Source organism: Myotis daubentonii, chromosome 8 (genome assembly GCF_963259705.1).
Source record: "Myotis daubentonii chromosome 8, mMyoDau2.1, whole genome shotgun sequence".
NCBI classification, from domain to species: Eukaryota; Metazoa; Chordata; class Mammalia; order Chiroptera; family Vespertilionidae; genus Myotis; species Myotis daubentonii.
The window spans coordinates 69,488,592-69,501,982 of NC_081847.1; the positions used below are offsets into that span (position 1 = coordinate 69,488,592).

At 47.9% G+C, this 13,391-nt stretch overlaps 1 protein-coding gene and 1 long non-coding RNA gene across 4 annotated transcripts in view; one reads left to right on the top strand and one right to left on the bottom strand.

Annotated features, from left to right (window-relative positions):
- The window catches only part of LOC132239867 (uncharacterized), a 566,058-nt gene that overhangs the window by 523,982 nt on the left and 28,685 nt on the right, over positions 1–13,391 (bottom strand). The window lies entirely within an intron of this gene.
- SLC13A3 (solute carrier family 13 member 3) overlaps positions 1–13,391 on the top strand; it is a 68,539-nt gene that overhangs the window by 25,373 nt on the left and 29,775 nt on the right. For all 3 annotated transcript variants that reach the window (XM_059706865.1, XM_059706864.1, XM_059706863.1), the window contains exon 3: positions 1,164–1,297. In XM_059706865.1, the coding sequence (XP_059562848.1) occupies positions 1,164–1,297 (134 nt within the window). The remainder of the gene's footprint in view (positions 1–1,163; positions 1,298–13,391) is intronic.

Here is a 13,391-nt window from a genome sequence, read left to right on the forward strand (position 1 = left end):
CCTCCTAGCTGCCACGTGGAGAGCTGATGATCAGTGCGAAGGTGGACGCAGCCCAGTTAGGAGACTGTGCTGGGGGCCCGGACCAAAGATGGTAACAGCGTGGACTAGGTGGTGGCAGTGGAGATGGACAGGATGTGAGAGCTCTTTTTGTGATGGGGGTGGTGGAAGGGTGAGAGTGAAGAAGGTTCTGGGTAACATGTAAGTTTTTAGCATCTGCTTTGGGCCTAGCACTCGGCTAGGCTCTGGAGCTGTGTTCCCTCCTGGAGGAACTGCAGTCCTGGGGAGAGAGTCCATCTGTCGTGGAATACCCAAGAAACACACGTGCTGTGGGAGCCCACTAGAGAGGTAGGGTCATGTCATGGAGGAGCTTACATTTGACCTTGAAGAATGGGTGGGGCTCTGGCAAACATATTTTAAAGTTCCGACAATGTGACACTAGTTCAGACATAGATTTTAAAACAGAATAGCCCTGGCTGGTTTGCTCAGTGATTAGAGTGTCGGCCCTCAGACCTAAAGGTCTCGGGTTCGATTCCCGGTCAAGGGCATGTACCTCAGTTTCGGGTTCCCTAGCCCCGGGAGGCACCCAATCACTATGTCTCTCTCATGTCAATGTCTCTCTCTCTCTCTCTCTCTCTCTTCCCCCTCCTCCCTCCCTCCCACTCTCTCTAGAAATCAGTGGAAAAAATATCCTCGGGTGAGGATTAAGAGAAACATAACAACACAGAATCAATAATCTAGAAGAAATCTGAGTCAGTGAGGAAGGGAACGGTTATTCAGTAAATGGTGGGTGTTGAAATAATCAGCTTATTCTTCGAAAAAAGATCAACTTAGAGCTACTGTCATACTATATATACATCTAAGTAATTTAAGGTGGATTAAAAGTGGAATGTAAGAAAACAGGTCATGAAACATGAATTCCTATTGTCAGAGCCTGGGGGGGGGGGGCGCGCTGGTAAGACTGGGAGGGAAGGGGAAGAGGGGGCTGGGAAGGCTGTTTGGGGTGAGATGGTAGAGGGTCTTGGTGCTAAACCAAGGCAACTTTATTATACAAGGGGGGCCATCTGTAAAATGAGGGGGCTGTGTGCTTCCGGCGTGGCCAACTCAGACCAGAGGACCTCCTGGACCCCCGTTCCAGCGCTGCCTCTAACTCCCTCCATTCCCAGGCTCATCTTTGGAATGATGGTGAGCACCGCCTTCCTGTCCATGTGGCTGAGCAATACTGCCTCCACCGCCATGATGCTGCCCATCGCCAGCGCCATCCTGAAGAACCTCTTTGGTGAGGAGGAAGAGAACACAGGTGAGGCTGTGGAAAAGGGCGGGGCCAACCCGCAGGCGGAGGAGTGAGTGGCGATATCCACAGGGTGTCAGGGCAGGCAAAGGGAAGGCACTTATTGAGCACCTGTTATGCGCCCAGTATTTTAATAATAGTAATAATAGTAATAACAACTGAAAAGCAACGAAGTCAAACCATGGTACTTAAAAAATAGCACTTATTGAGAATTTACTATATATTAAGCAGAGTTAAACACTTTCCATACACCATCTCCACCTCTCAAAACAGTTTTATGAAATAGGTACTATCATTAAACCCTTTAAAAATATATATTCTTACTGATTTCAAAGAGGAAGGAGAGGGAGAGAGAGATAGGAATATCAATGATGAGAGAGAATCGCTGATCGGCGGCCTCCGGCATACCCCACACTAGGGATCGAGCCCACAACCCGGTCATGTGCCCTCACCAGGAATTGAAACGTGACCTCCTGATTTGTAGGTCGACACTCAACAACTGAGCCACGCTGGCCGGGCTAAACCTTTTTTTAAAGCATTTGAAGAGATGCTTAAAGTCATTAATGCCCAGAAAAATGCAAATTGAAACAACAATGAGATTGACTTCGATGAGACTGGCAAAAAATGAGAGAGCTGGATAATGCCAAGTATTGGCAGGAATGAGGGCCATTGGAACTCTGAGCACTGCTAGAGAAAGGGGAAACTGGGTCGGTCTTTCTTAAGGGCGTCCTGCAAATATTTAATCAGATTAAATGTGCACATACCCTGGCACTCAGCAGTTTTGCTCCTGAATGTAAATGTTAAAGGGATTCTGACCAAGGACCGTGAGAGGACGCATGTGACCATGTTCCCAGCAGCATTCTCAGTGGTGTGGCGAGTTGGTAGCCACATGGGTGCGATCACTAGTGGAAGGGAAGGGAAAGTGGGGCGGGTGCACACCACAGAGCACTACACTGCTTTTAGGAGCAAATATTGTTATATAAATGGAGCTCATAAAACATAGTTGTGATTGAAAAAATAGCCAGAAGGAGATACAGGATACATCTCCATTGTGTAAATACCATAATGTAAATTAAAATCACACACAAGTGACCAAACATTTTGCAAGACCGTAAACAAATGAAGAGCAACACAGTAAACACATCAGGGTGGCTGTTCTGGGAAAGACGGGAGTGAGGAATGGAGATAAAAGGGACTAAATGAATAAATACAACAAAAGAGGGGCCTTTGCAACAAATGAGAATGTGCCACAACTGAGGGGTCACTCAAGCCTCTGAAACCTCTGTGTTCTAAATAAAACAAGATGCAAGTAGCTGCCATGTTTTCAGATGATTAAACGAGGGCTCAGAGAGGGGAAGTGACTTCCCCAAGTCACACAGCAGGCACATGGCTGAGCCCCACTTTGCACCCAGGCAGTCTGGCCCCAGAGTCCACTCTCTTACCCATGAAACCAGCTGCAATCATGGAGGATTCATTTGGCTGCAGGTAAAAGAATACCTGTCTGCAGGTGGCTTAAAGAATAAGATATTTTTTTTAACTCAAATACCACATCCTGTCTGTTTTAAAACATCTTCCTTTTTATTTACATAAATATCTTTAAACAGAAATTTTATATTAGTACATGTGGGCAGAGATTGAAAATTTATACCCAGTATTGATTCTTCCTTTGTTCTTTTATTTTTTTAAAAAAAATATATATTTTTATTGATTTCAGAGAAAAAGGGGAGGGGGAGAGAGAGAGAGAGAGAGAGAGAGAGAGAGAGAGAGAGAAACATCAATAACGAGAGAGAATCATTGATCGGCTGCCTCCTGCACACCCCACACTGGGGATCAAGCCCGCAACCTGGGCACGTGCTCTGACAGAAAATTGAACCCTGACCTCCTGGTTCATAGGTCGACACTCAACCGCTGAGACACCATGGCCAGGCCCTTTGTTCTTTTAGTAATAGAACCCCTACTGGGGCACATGGCTGGGCAGGGAAAAAGCTGAATTTCCCAACCTCCCTTGCAATTAGATGTGACTAAGTTTAGCCAATGGGAATGGGAATATGATGGAGGGGGTGAGAGATGCTGCCTGGCACCCGAAGATGGAAGCCACATATTGAAAAATGGATGGTAGGTGCACCCCAGAAACTCTGGCTCCTTTACCCCACCTAGCACAACAAACATTACCCATGACACCATGGGTTTTGTGTGCTAGTTATGTTTTTTCGAATATTCGTTCAAGTAAATATATACATATTCATGCTGAAAATATACACATTCACCCACTGACCATCTCCATTCAGTCTCATTTACTGTGGCATGGTTACTTCCCCATCCTGTAATAAGGGGCCTTGCTTACTTTATTTCCGCAGCAGCCCTGAAACCCAGAAATGACTGTAAGTATTTATGGAGGAGGTTCAGAGGTAAAAAACCAAGCACCTTATTGGCAAAGGACAGAGCCAGGGCCTAGGCGGGTCAAGGGCTTCCACGCGGAAGGGAAGACACGCTCTGGACCAGGGGTTGGCAAGTCTTTTCTGTGAATGATCAGATAGTCCCTGTAGGCTTTGCTGGCCACTCCATCGCAGCCAATCAACTCTGCCCTTGCCCAGAGGAGGCAGCCAGAGACAATACATAAACGACTGTGTGCGCGCCTGTGTCCCAAGAAAGCTTTGTTTATGGTGCCGAACCCATAAACGTCATGAAATAGTCTTCTTCTATTGACGTTTCCCAGCCATGTAAAAACGTTAGCGTCATTCTACGCTGGCCGGCAGTGGGCTGGATTCCTAGGTGGCGGATCCCTATTTTGTAGTTGGTTTTCAAACTGTGTCCCCTGAGTCTTGGGTTCCAAGAGAGCTGCCTGGTAAGTGCCCTGGGTGGCAGCTAACAGCGAAGGCCCGCTCCTCCCATTTCAACTCCAGCTGCCCCTGCTGCATCTGCTTTATGCACCGAGCTGCCAAGAAGCAGTCACAGGTGTTTACTGAGCACTTACTTTATGCAAGGACTCTTCTTAGGGCCTGACAGCTGAATGAGGAGGAGCTAGCATGGGCCCCATTCAGAAGAATGGAAATGGAGGAAGGAATAAACAAAACAGGATACATAAAATAAAAGAAAGCAGGTCACCCCACTTTCAAACAGCTGCTCTGGTGCTTTGAACCCAGATTGGCTGATTTCAGAGCCGGTGTCCTGACCCTGTCATTCTGCCTCCAACACAAGAGCTTTTCAAAGAGTCTAGTGGCCAAAAAACGGTTTGAAAGCCAAGTCCCTTATTACAAAGATGAACATCTGAGACCTGGGAAACGGAAGGGACTTGCCCAAGTCACACACAATGTTGGGCACAAAGTGAAATTCTGTCTTCCCTCCAATTTATGCTGCAGGGTGTCAGGAGGTAGGAGACCCTGGGAGGTTGGGGCAGACGCCTGGGCAGTGGGGTCAGAGAGTGATTAACGATTAACCCTAAGATCTAAAGCAAAGCTCATTCCAGTGCAAAAAGAGATGCTCCCTTTCACCCAGTGCCTTCGCTCGGTGAGGTGAGGTGAGGTGAGGTGAGGATGGGGGTGGAGGGCGTGGAGGCTGTGCTCACGGGTCAGGACAGGGGCGAGGAGGCTCCAGGGGCTGTAAGTCCATGAGAGACAGCCAAGCAGCAACCACAATGACAGTGTGCACTTTCACTTTCTGAAGACCCACCACATGCCAGACACTGTGCTGAAATCCTCATACCCATCAGCTCACTGAATCTTCCCAACAGCACTGTGAGATAGATGATCCCCATTTCACAGATGAGAAGACTGAGGCTCAGAGGCAAAGTGATTTGTCCAAAGTGCTGAGCTCTGTCGGGATGTGCAACCTGTGCTTCTGAGCACCACGTCAGAGCAGGACAGAGCCGAGGGCAGGGTGGTGCTCACTGGACGAGACCCCAGGCGTCCTCAGACTTGGAGGATAGCCTGCTCTTCTCGTGTGTTCCTTCACCAGCTCTGCTCCTAGTGCTGCCCAGGGGACTCAGAAGCGTCCTTCTACCTGCACATTCTCATGAGAGCCCCCACCTGCGGGTGGCCCTCTCATCATGCCCATGTCACAGAGCAGGAAACTGGCGCTCAGAGTGGTGAAGTATCTGCCCAGTTTCCTCAGCCAGTAAGGGGCCCACCTGGCTGTTGAGTCTAAGCCAGGGGTGGGCAAACTTTTTGACTCGAGGGCCACAATGGGTTCTTAAACTGGACCGGAGGGCCGGAACAAAAGCATGGATGGAGTGTTTGTGTGAACTACTATAAATTCAAAGTAAACATCATTACATAAAAGGGTACGGTCTTTTTTTTTTTTTTTTTTTTTTTTAGTTTTATTCATTTCAAATGGGCCGGATCCGGCCCGCGGGCCGTAGTTTGCCCACGGCTGGTCTAAACTCTACCATCCTTTCTCCTGCATTTCTCTGCCCAAAGAAGCCCAGTTTGCCACCATGTCTTTCCTTTAGGAGTGTCCAAGAGGCCACCCTTCAAAAACCCATATTTGAGGCTGGGTTAAGCATCGCCCGCCTCCTTTGCTCTTCATTCATGAGGCCAGGAGCGGGGGGCTTTTTTCTCAACTCTAAGATGAGGGCAATACCTCCCATTTCAAATCTATTCTTGTGAAGTTTACATGAGAAATGAGAACCGGGAACACAGGAAGGGGTTCGTTACTATGTGGAAGTTGTATAAAAACCATTAGATTTCTAGGCATTGGAGGAGCTGGTAATAAACCTCATACCGTCAGGCACAGTTGAAGTTTCCTGTGCCTCCTGGTTGAGAGGGATTCATTTGTTTATTATCTGTCTCCTTGTAAACGCCAAGCAGAAGGGGAGTTTGTCAATCTCTTTCCTTGCTGTGGTCTTGTTTCCCTACAACATTGTTTGGCACGTAGTAGGTGTTCAATAAATGAGTGGAATTAAGAAATGAATAGACCAGCCCAGGCAGCGTGGCTCAGTGGTTGAGTGTCAACCTATGAACCAGGAGGTCAAGGTTCGATTCCCGTCAAGGTACATGCCGGGGTTGTGGGCTCAATCCCCAGTGTGGGACGTGCAGGAAATGGCCAGTCAACGGTTCTCTCACCATTGGTGTTTCTCTCTCTCTCTCCCTCTCCCTTTCTCTCTGAAATCAATAAAAATATATTTAAGAAAAGAAAGAAAGAAATGAATAGACCAGTTACTTAACTGTTCCAAGCCTCGGTTTCCTCATAGATAAAATGGGGATATTTATACTTGCCGTCTAGGTCGTTGTGAGTGCTAATTGAATGCATGGATGCAAACCTGCCTCATCTGGGCCCTTTGACTGTCCCTGGGGTTCTCTTTACTGAATTTGATGCAAGAACTCTTCCCTGCGGGGCGTCTGTGTTCCCAACGTCTAGGCTAGACGAGGGTTAACAGTTCCAAGTCAGACCTACCAAGGGCCAGGTGGGCACCATGGGAGATGGAGTGAGATTCAAGGGAGAAGGGGTGGGGCGAATCAATAGTCCTGGAATGAGCCTGACTCTGCCACTAACCCTTTGGGTCAACTTGATCCCAACCCTGATCCACTTCTCTAGGCCTCAGTTTCCCTGGGTGTAAAGAGGACGGTAATAACCCCTGCCCAGCTCTCCCTGCCCTCCCTGATACAAACTCAGGTACTGGTGTTATTTGAATAAGACCTTACATAAGCCCCAACCTCTAGCCAGCCTTGTGTATAGCACATACAGTCTAAAATCGGGGCTCCTAGCTCAGATGCTGGCAGCAACCAGGGTCCGTGGATGAGTGACAGGCTGGGGGGACTGAGGTCAACTGGTGAACACATGATCCCTCTGAGGGTGTGGGCAGCCTCAGGAGGCTTCAGTTCCCCCATCTGTAACTTCAGGGGAGTCATTCTCAACCCGGGCTCCCCAGAATACTCACCTGCAGAACTTTTCAAAAATACTGCGGCCCCAGAATCACTAAACCAGAACCTCCAGGGGTGTGGAGGGAAGGGTACAGAGAGAGCTAGCGATGGGTGGGGTTCAGGGTCACTGGGTCAGAGTTCTCCCTGTCCGTCCATCCCCTGGGGAGCGACTTTGCCTCCCAGCATCTGTGTCCTATTAACAGCTTCATTTCCTGCTTCAGTGCCCTGACCTCTGGCCCTGTGCACTGCATGTGGACATGTATTCCCATCACGGGAGCCCCTAGGAGGCCCTCGTCCCCTTGGCCCAGGGTGAACTGATCTGCATTTAGCCTTCGGACCCTAGCTGGTGGTCAGCAGTGCCAGCCTCAGACACAGTAAAAATAGAACACAGCGAACTTCCGTCTTCCCTCTTCTTTACGCTGCAGGGTGTCAGGAGGTAGGAGACCCTGGGAGGTTGGGGTAGACGCCTGCTTTTGTGGGCAGTGGGATCAGACAGCTGGGGCTGGTTAATGATCAACCCCAAGACCTGAAACAAAGCTCATTCCAGTGCAAAGAGAGATGCTCCCTTTCACCCAGTTGCTGTGTCGGGGAGGGGAGGTGAGGACAGGGTGGAGGCAGTGGAGTGGAGGCTGTTAGCAGGCCAGGCTCCGGGGGCTTTAAGTCCTGGTGCAAACAGGACAGGAGCAGCCCAGGGTGGCGAGAGGAAGGAAGTTACTTCCCCAGGGAGAGAGCAGAAGCAGGGGTCTCTAGACCCTTCTCCCCAGTCCACGCGGGCGAAGATCCCAGAAATATATCTGCAGTCGAACAGGCTGAGTGTATTTCTGCTGCTGCCATGAGGGGGAGTGCACATGGGACAGGCTTGATCGTCTCAGTAAGAGGGTGTGTGAAAGGACCTCTCATAAGACTTGGGCTTTGGCCAGGTCGTTTGGAGGGGCATCTAAGGGAGCAGGCTTTGCTCAAGATTAGTTGCTGTCAGAAGTCAGGGGCAGCTTAATGGTTGGGTAAGGAAGTGGCAGCCATTCATTTGGCAAGAGTGGGGGTGCTTGGCATTTTGTGGGAGTCAAGCGGCTTTGTGCTTAGGCAACTTCAGCATCCTTGCTTCGGCTCACCGTTTTATCAGCGACTTGGAGGCCAGTGATGTGTAAGATTCTTTAGGTCCAACAAGAGAACAACATAACGCAGGTAGAAGTCAGGGGCCACTTCGATATTCTTTCTCAAGAGCAACCCACGTGAACTAACTCCTGGCTAGTGCTCAGATTCCTGTGACATTCTTTATTTTTATTTTTTTAAATATATTTTTTATTGATTAAGATATTACATATGTGTCCTTATCCCCACATTGCCCCCTACCCCCCCCCCCCCGCTCATGCCCTCACCCCCCCGTTGTCCGTGTCCATTGGTTAGGCCTATATGCTTGCATATAAGTCCTTTGGTTGATCTTTCCCCCTTACCCCCGCCCTCCCCTATCTTCCCTCCAAGCCCCAACAGTCCAATCAATGCCTCTCCATCTCTGGATCAGTCCTTGTTCATCAGTTTATGTTGTTCATTATATTCCACAAATGAGTGAGATCATGTGGTATTTATCCGCTCTCCAGTTCCATCCATGCTGTGGCAAATGGTAAGAGTTCCTTTTTCTTCTTCCTCTTCTTAAAGAATACCTTTCAGCATTTCATATAATGCTGGTTTGGTGGTGATGAACTCCTTTAGCTTTTTCTTATCCGTGAAGCTCTTTATCTGACCTTCTATTCTGAATGATAGCTTTGCTGGATAAAGTAATCTTGGTTGTAGGTTCTTGCTATTCATCACTTTGAATATTTCTTGCCACTCTCTTCTGGCCTGCATGGTTTCTGTTGAGAAATCAGCTGACAGTCGTATGGGTACTCCCTTGTAGGTAACTGACTGTCTTTCTCTTGCTGCTTTTAAGATTCTCTCTTTGTCTTTTGCTCTTGGCATTTTAATGATGATGTGTCTTGGTGTGGTCCTCTTTGGGTTCCTTTTGTTTGGGGTTCTCTGTGCTTCCTGGACTTGTAAGTCTATTTCTTTCACCAGGTGGGGGAAGTTTTCTGTCATTATTTCTTCAAATAGGTTTTCAATATCTTGCCCTCTCTCTTCTTCTGGTACCCCTATAATTCTGATGTTGGTACGCTTGAAGTTGTCCCAGAGGCTCCTTACACTATCTTCATATTTTTGTAATCTTTTTTCTTTTTTCTTTTTCGGTTGGGTATTTTTTGTTTCTTTGTATTTCAAATCTTTGGCTTGATTCTTGGGATCCTCTTGTCTGCGGTTGGATCTCTGTATATTATTCTTTATTTCAGTCAGTGTATGCTTAATTTCTAGTTGGTCTTTTTTCATATCCTCCAGGGTCTCACTAAATTTATCGGCAGTTTCCATAAAATTCTTGAAAAACCTTATAAACGTGGTTTTGAACTCTATATCCAGTCGTTTGCTTTCCTCCATTTCTGTCATTTGTGACCTGTTTCTTTGTCTCCACATTTTTTATGCTTCCCTGTGTTGGTAGAGTGGTTTTGTGTGCTAGGTGTCCTGTAGGGCCCAGTGGCTCAGCCTCCCCAGTTACCTGAGGTGGACACTCTTGGTGCACCCCCTTGTGGGCTTTGTGCACAGTCTTGTTGTAGTTATGCCTTGATTGTTGTATGACCACTGGGAGGAATTGACCTCCAGGCCAATTGGCAGTGAGAATCAGCTGTGTCTTCAGTGGGAGAACTTCTGTGCTGAAGACACCCTTCTGGGGCAAGACTTGCTTCAGTGGGGCTTTGGTGCTCACTGAGTCTGCCCGCTGAGTGTGTCCCTTATGGATCTGAGGAGTTGTAATCCGGATGGTCCCCCTCTGACAACTGGGTACACTGGCTCTTGGATCTAAGGAGGTGCTAATTTAGCCTCTGCCTGAGGTTACCCAGCAGGAGCTACGAAGAGAACTGCAGATTCCCCTTCCTTTTTTGGAGTTTGGAGGTGCCCAGATGAGGCCCAACTGTGAAGCAATGCAAGCTGCTGTGGGGCCTTGGGCCTTTTCTTGGAAGTTCTGGGTCTGTCTGGCCCAGCTGCAATTTGTTAGGTAATTTTCAGGTTGCAAAGGGCCAGGGCATTCATATGCAAAAGCCTCTGCCGCAGCCTGGGTGGGGCGGGGTCTCAGGGAATCAAAGGGCGGAGCAAGCAGCTATGGCAGATCCTCAGCCCTGCCCTAAGGGGCCACGCGTCTCAGTGTCCCGGTAATTGCTGCAAGCACCTCTGAAGGAAAGCTGCCCTCAAGTTCAGAGTTCTGCCTGCTGCCAGACAGTCCAGTTTCTCCCCATATGAGTCCTGGGTCCTCAGAGACTTCCCGGAACCGGCGTTCAGAGCAGTCGGGAGCTTGTGACTCCCTCCCGATTCAAAAAGACAGCCGCGTCCTCAGGTACCAGCCCCTTTCCGCGCGCGCGAGCCTCCGTACCCCTGCACTTTACTTCCGCAGCTCCTCTGGCTCTCAGAGTGCTTTTCTCTTTTCTTCTAGTTGTAGAATTTCCACTCAGCCAGCCTTCCTGTAGTTCTGGATGATGTCCGTTTTGTCTTTTCGTTGTACTTTTGAAGTTGTTGTGGGAGGCAGCAATTTCCCGGTGTTTACCTATGCCGCCATCTTAGTTTCTCCCTGTGACATTCTTTAAATCACAGTCTGGCACACTTCAGCCCAGCAACTCTAGCCCACTACCTGTTTTTTTGTGAGTCAATGATAGTTGATATATTTTTAAATGGTTGAAAGAAATCGAAAGTCAGATATTTTGTGACATGTGAAAATTATATGAAATTCAAGTTTCAGTGCCCCCAAATAAAGGTTTAGCCCCACATAACGTTTTACGTGTTGTCTGTGGCTGCTTCCATGATATCATGGCAGGATTGAGTACTTAACAACAGAGACCATGTGGCTTCCAAAACCTAAAATATTTACTACTTGGCCTTTTACAGAAGAAATTTGCCAGTCCCTGCTTTAAATTGTACCTCAGCCCATTAGTTGCTATAAAAAATATCCCCGATTGGGCATTTACTCCTCACAGTTCTAGAGGCTGGAAGTCCAAGATCAAGGAGCCAGCGGATTTGGTGTCTAGTGAGATTCGACTTCCTCTTCATAGAGGGCTGTCTTCTTGCTGTGTCCTGACATGGTTGCAGGGGCAGGAGGGCTCTGTGGGTCTCTTTTATAAGGGCACTAATCCCATTCATGAGGGCGCCACCCCTATGACCTAATTACCTTTCAAAGCTCCACCTCTTAATACTATCCCATTAGGGATTACATTTTAACATATGCATTTTGGGGAGGATATAAACATTCAGTCTGTAGCAAATGGGTCAACTCCTTAACCCTCTTGACAACCCTAGGAAAACTACTACTTCCATTTTGTGAATTAAAGAATTGAGGTGCCGAGTGATTCAGAGAGATCTCTAAACCAGGGTTTCTTAACCTCAGCATTATTGACATTATTGGTGGGATAATTCTTTTTTTTGGGGGGGGGGGGCTGACTTGTGCATTGTAGGATATTTTGCAGCATTCCTGGCCTCTACCCACTAGATGCCAGTAGCACCCCCTGCACCCCAGTTGTGACAACGAAAAATGTGTCCTGACATGCCAGTGGCCCCAGTTGAGAGCCACTGATCTAAGGTCACATAGTAAATGATGAAGGTATGATTTGAACCCAGAACCCAGTCACATGCTCAATACCTAGGGATGGTTTCTTTTGCCCTTGGTGATGATTTCAGCAGCAAGAACTTTTAATCTCTTCCATTTTTCTTGTCTATAAAACACTATCAAGCAAGGGATACTTTTAAAATAAAGTCAATCCTGTCTTGACCCTGATCCAACACTCTTCCGCCTCTGCTCCCATGTGACTCAGAGGAGAAACCAAAGTTTTTACTGTGATCCCCAAGTCTCCTGTATGATCCAGCCCACTTTCTGCTACCCCCACCCCTTGCCACTTATCTCACCTCACCTCCTATTCCTCTCCTACTCCCTCAGGCCCCTCCAGCCCCATTGGTCTCCCTTCTGCTTCTGGATACATCATCACCCTCTCACCTCAGGGCCTTTGCACCTGCTCTTAATTTCCCCAGAGGTTTGCATGGCTCACCCCCTCACCTTCTTCAGGTGTCTGTTTGCTGTTACCTTCTCAGTCATACTTCTCTTGACAAAGATTGTCTGATCCCAGAATACCGGGCCCCTTCCCTGCTTTATTTTTCTCCATGACACTAATTTCCATCTGACATACTGAATATTATACTTATTTGTTTATGGTCTGTCTCCCTAACCAGAAGGTAAGTTCCACAAGGACATAGATTTTCATGTCTTGTCACTCAGTGACGTCACTGATGGAGTGATCGGCTAGGGTTCACTGACAGTTCTGGTCCTGGGCTCCAGGTTGCAACAAGCTCTTGTCTCAGAAGAATGGAAACACACTTACACCTTATTCACTCTCGGCATTTTTATGGCCACTAGCCTAGTGCAGTCCCACTCCCTATCTCCCCTAGGGCTTCCCTACTCTCTGCTTTCCCAGCACACTGGCCTTCTCGTGGTTCCTCAGTTCTTCTAAGCTTCTTACCCACGGGCCTTTGCACATGCTGTTTCTGTTGCTCGAAACTTTTTTCTCAAGACCCTTCCTGTGGCTGGCTCCTTTTTATCCTTAACGCCTCACATCCAAAGCCATCAGCGTGTGGTGTCTCTCTGTTGACTGATTACAGTAGGCCACCTGCTCCCTCTCCCTACTCTGTAATTACTTTCCATCACCTGGCCCAGCTTTATGTCCTCCCTCACTTTCATCACTACCTGAAATGTTCGTTCTGAGTTCACTGTCTGTCTCCCTTTCTAGAACATAAACTTCATGGGAACAGGGACCTTGTTGTATACTTTTCACGGTGTACCCCAAGCTCATAGTCAATAGCACATAGTAGGTGCTCAATAAATACTTTTTGAATGAATAACTGGGAGATTGGGGCCACCCATTCCATTGCTGACCCATTACCACTCATAACCAGTCTTTCCCAAACATCCCTTTGGCAATGGCTGCTCAGGTAAGCCTAGGCTTGAGTTCTGGGCTGTCAAGCAGTCTTACCGCTAGCTAACACCCTGCCCTCAAGTCTGGGGTCTCCAAATAGGCACGGGTGGGACAGGAAGATGGAATGTTGAGCGGCTTATTTTATTTATTTATTTGATTGAATGAATAGTGTGGGATTCTTGGCCAAGAGTGAACCCTGAAGAAGTACTCTTGACTGCCTAC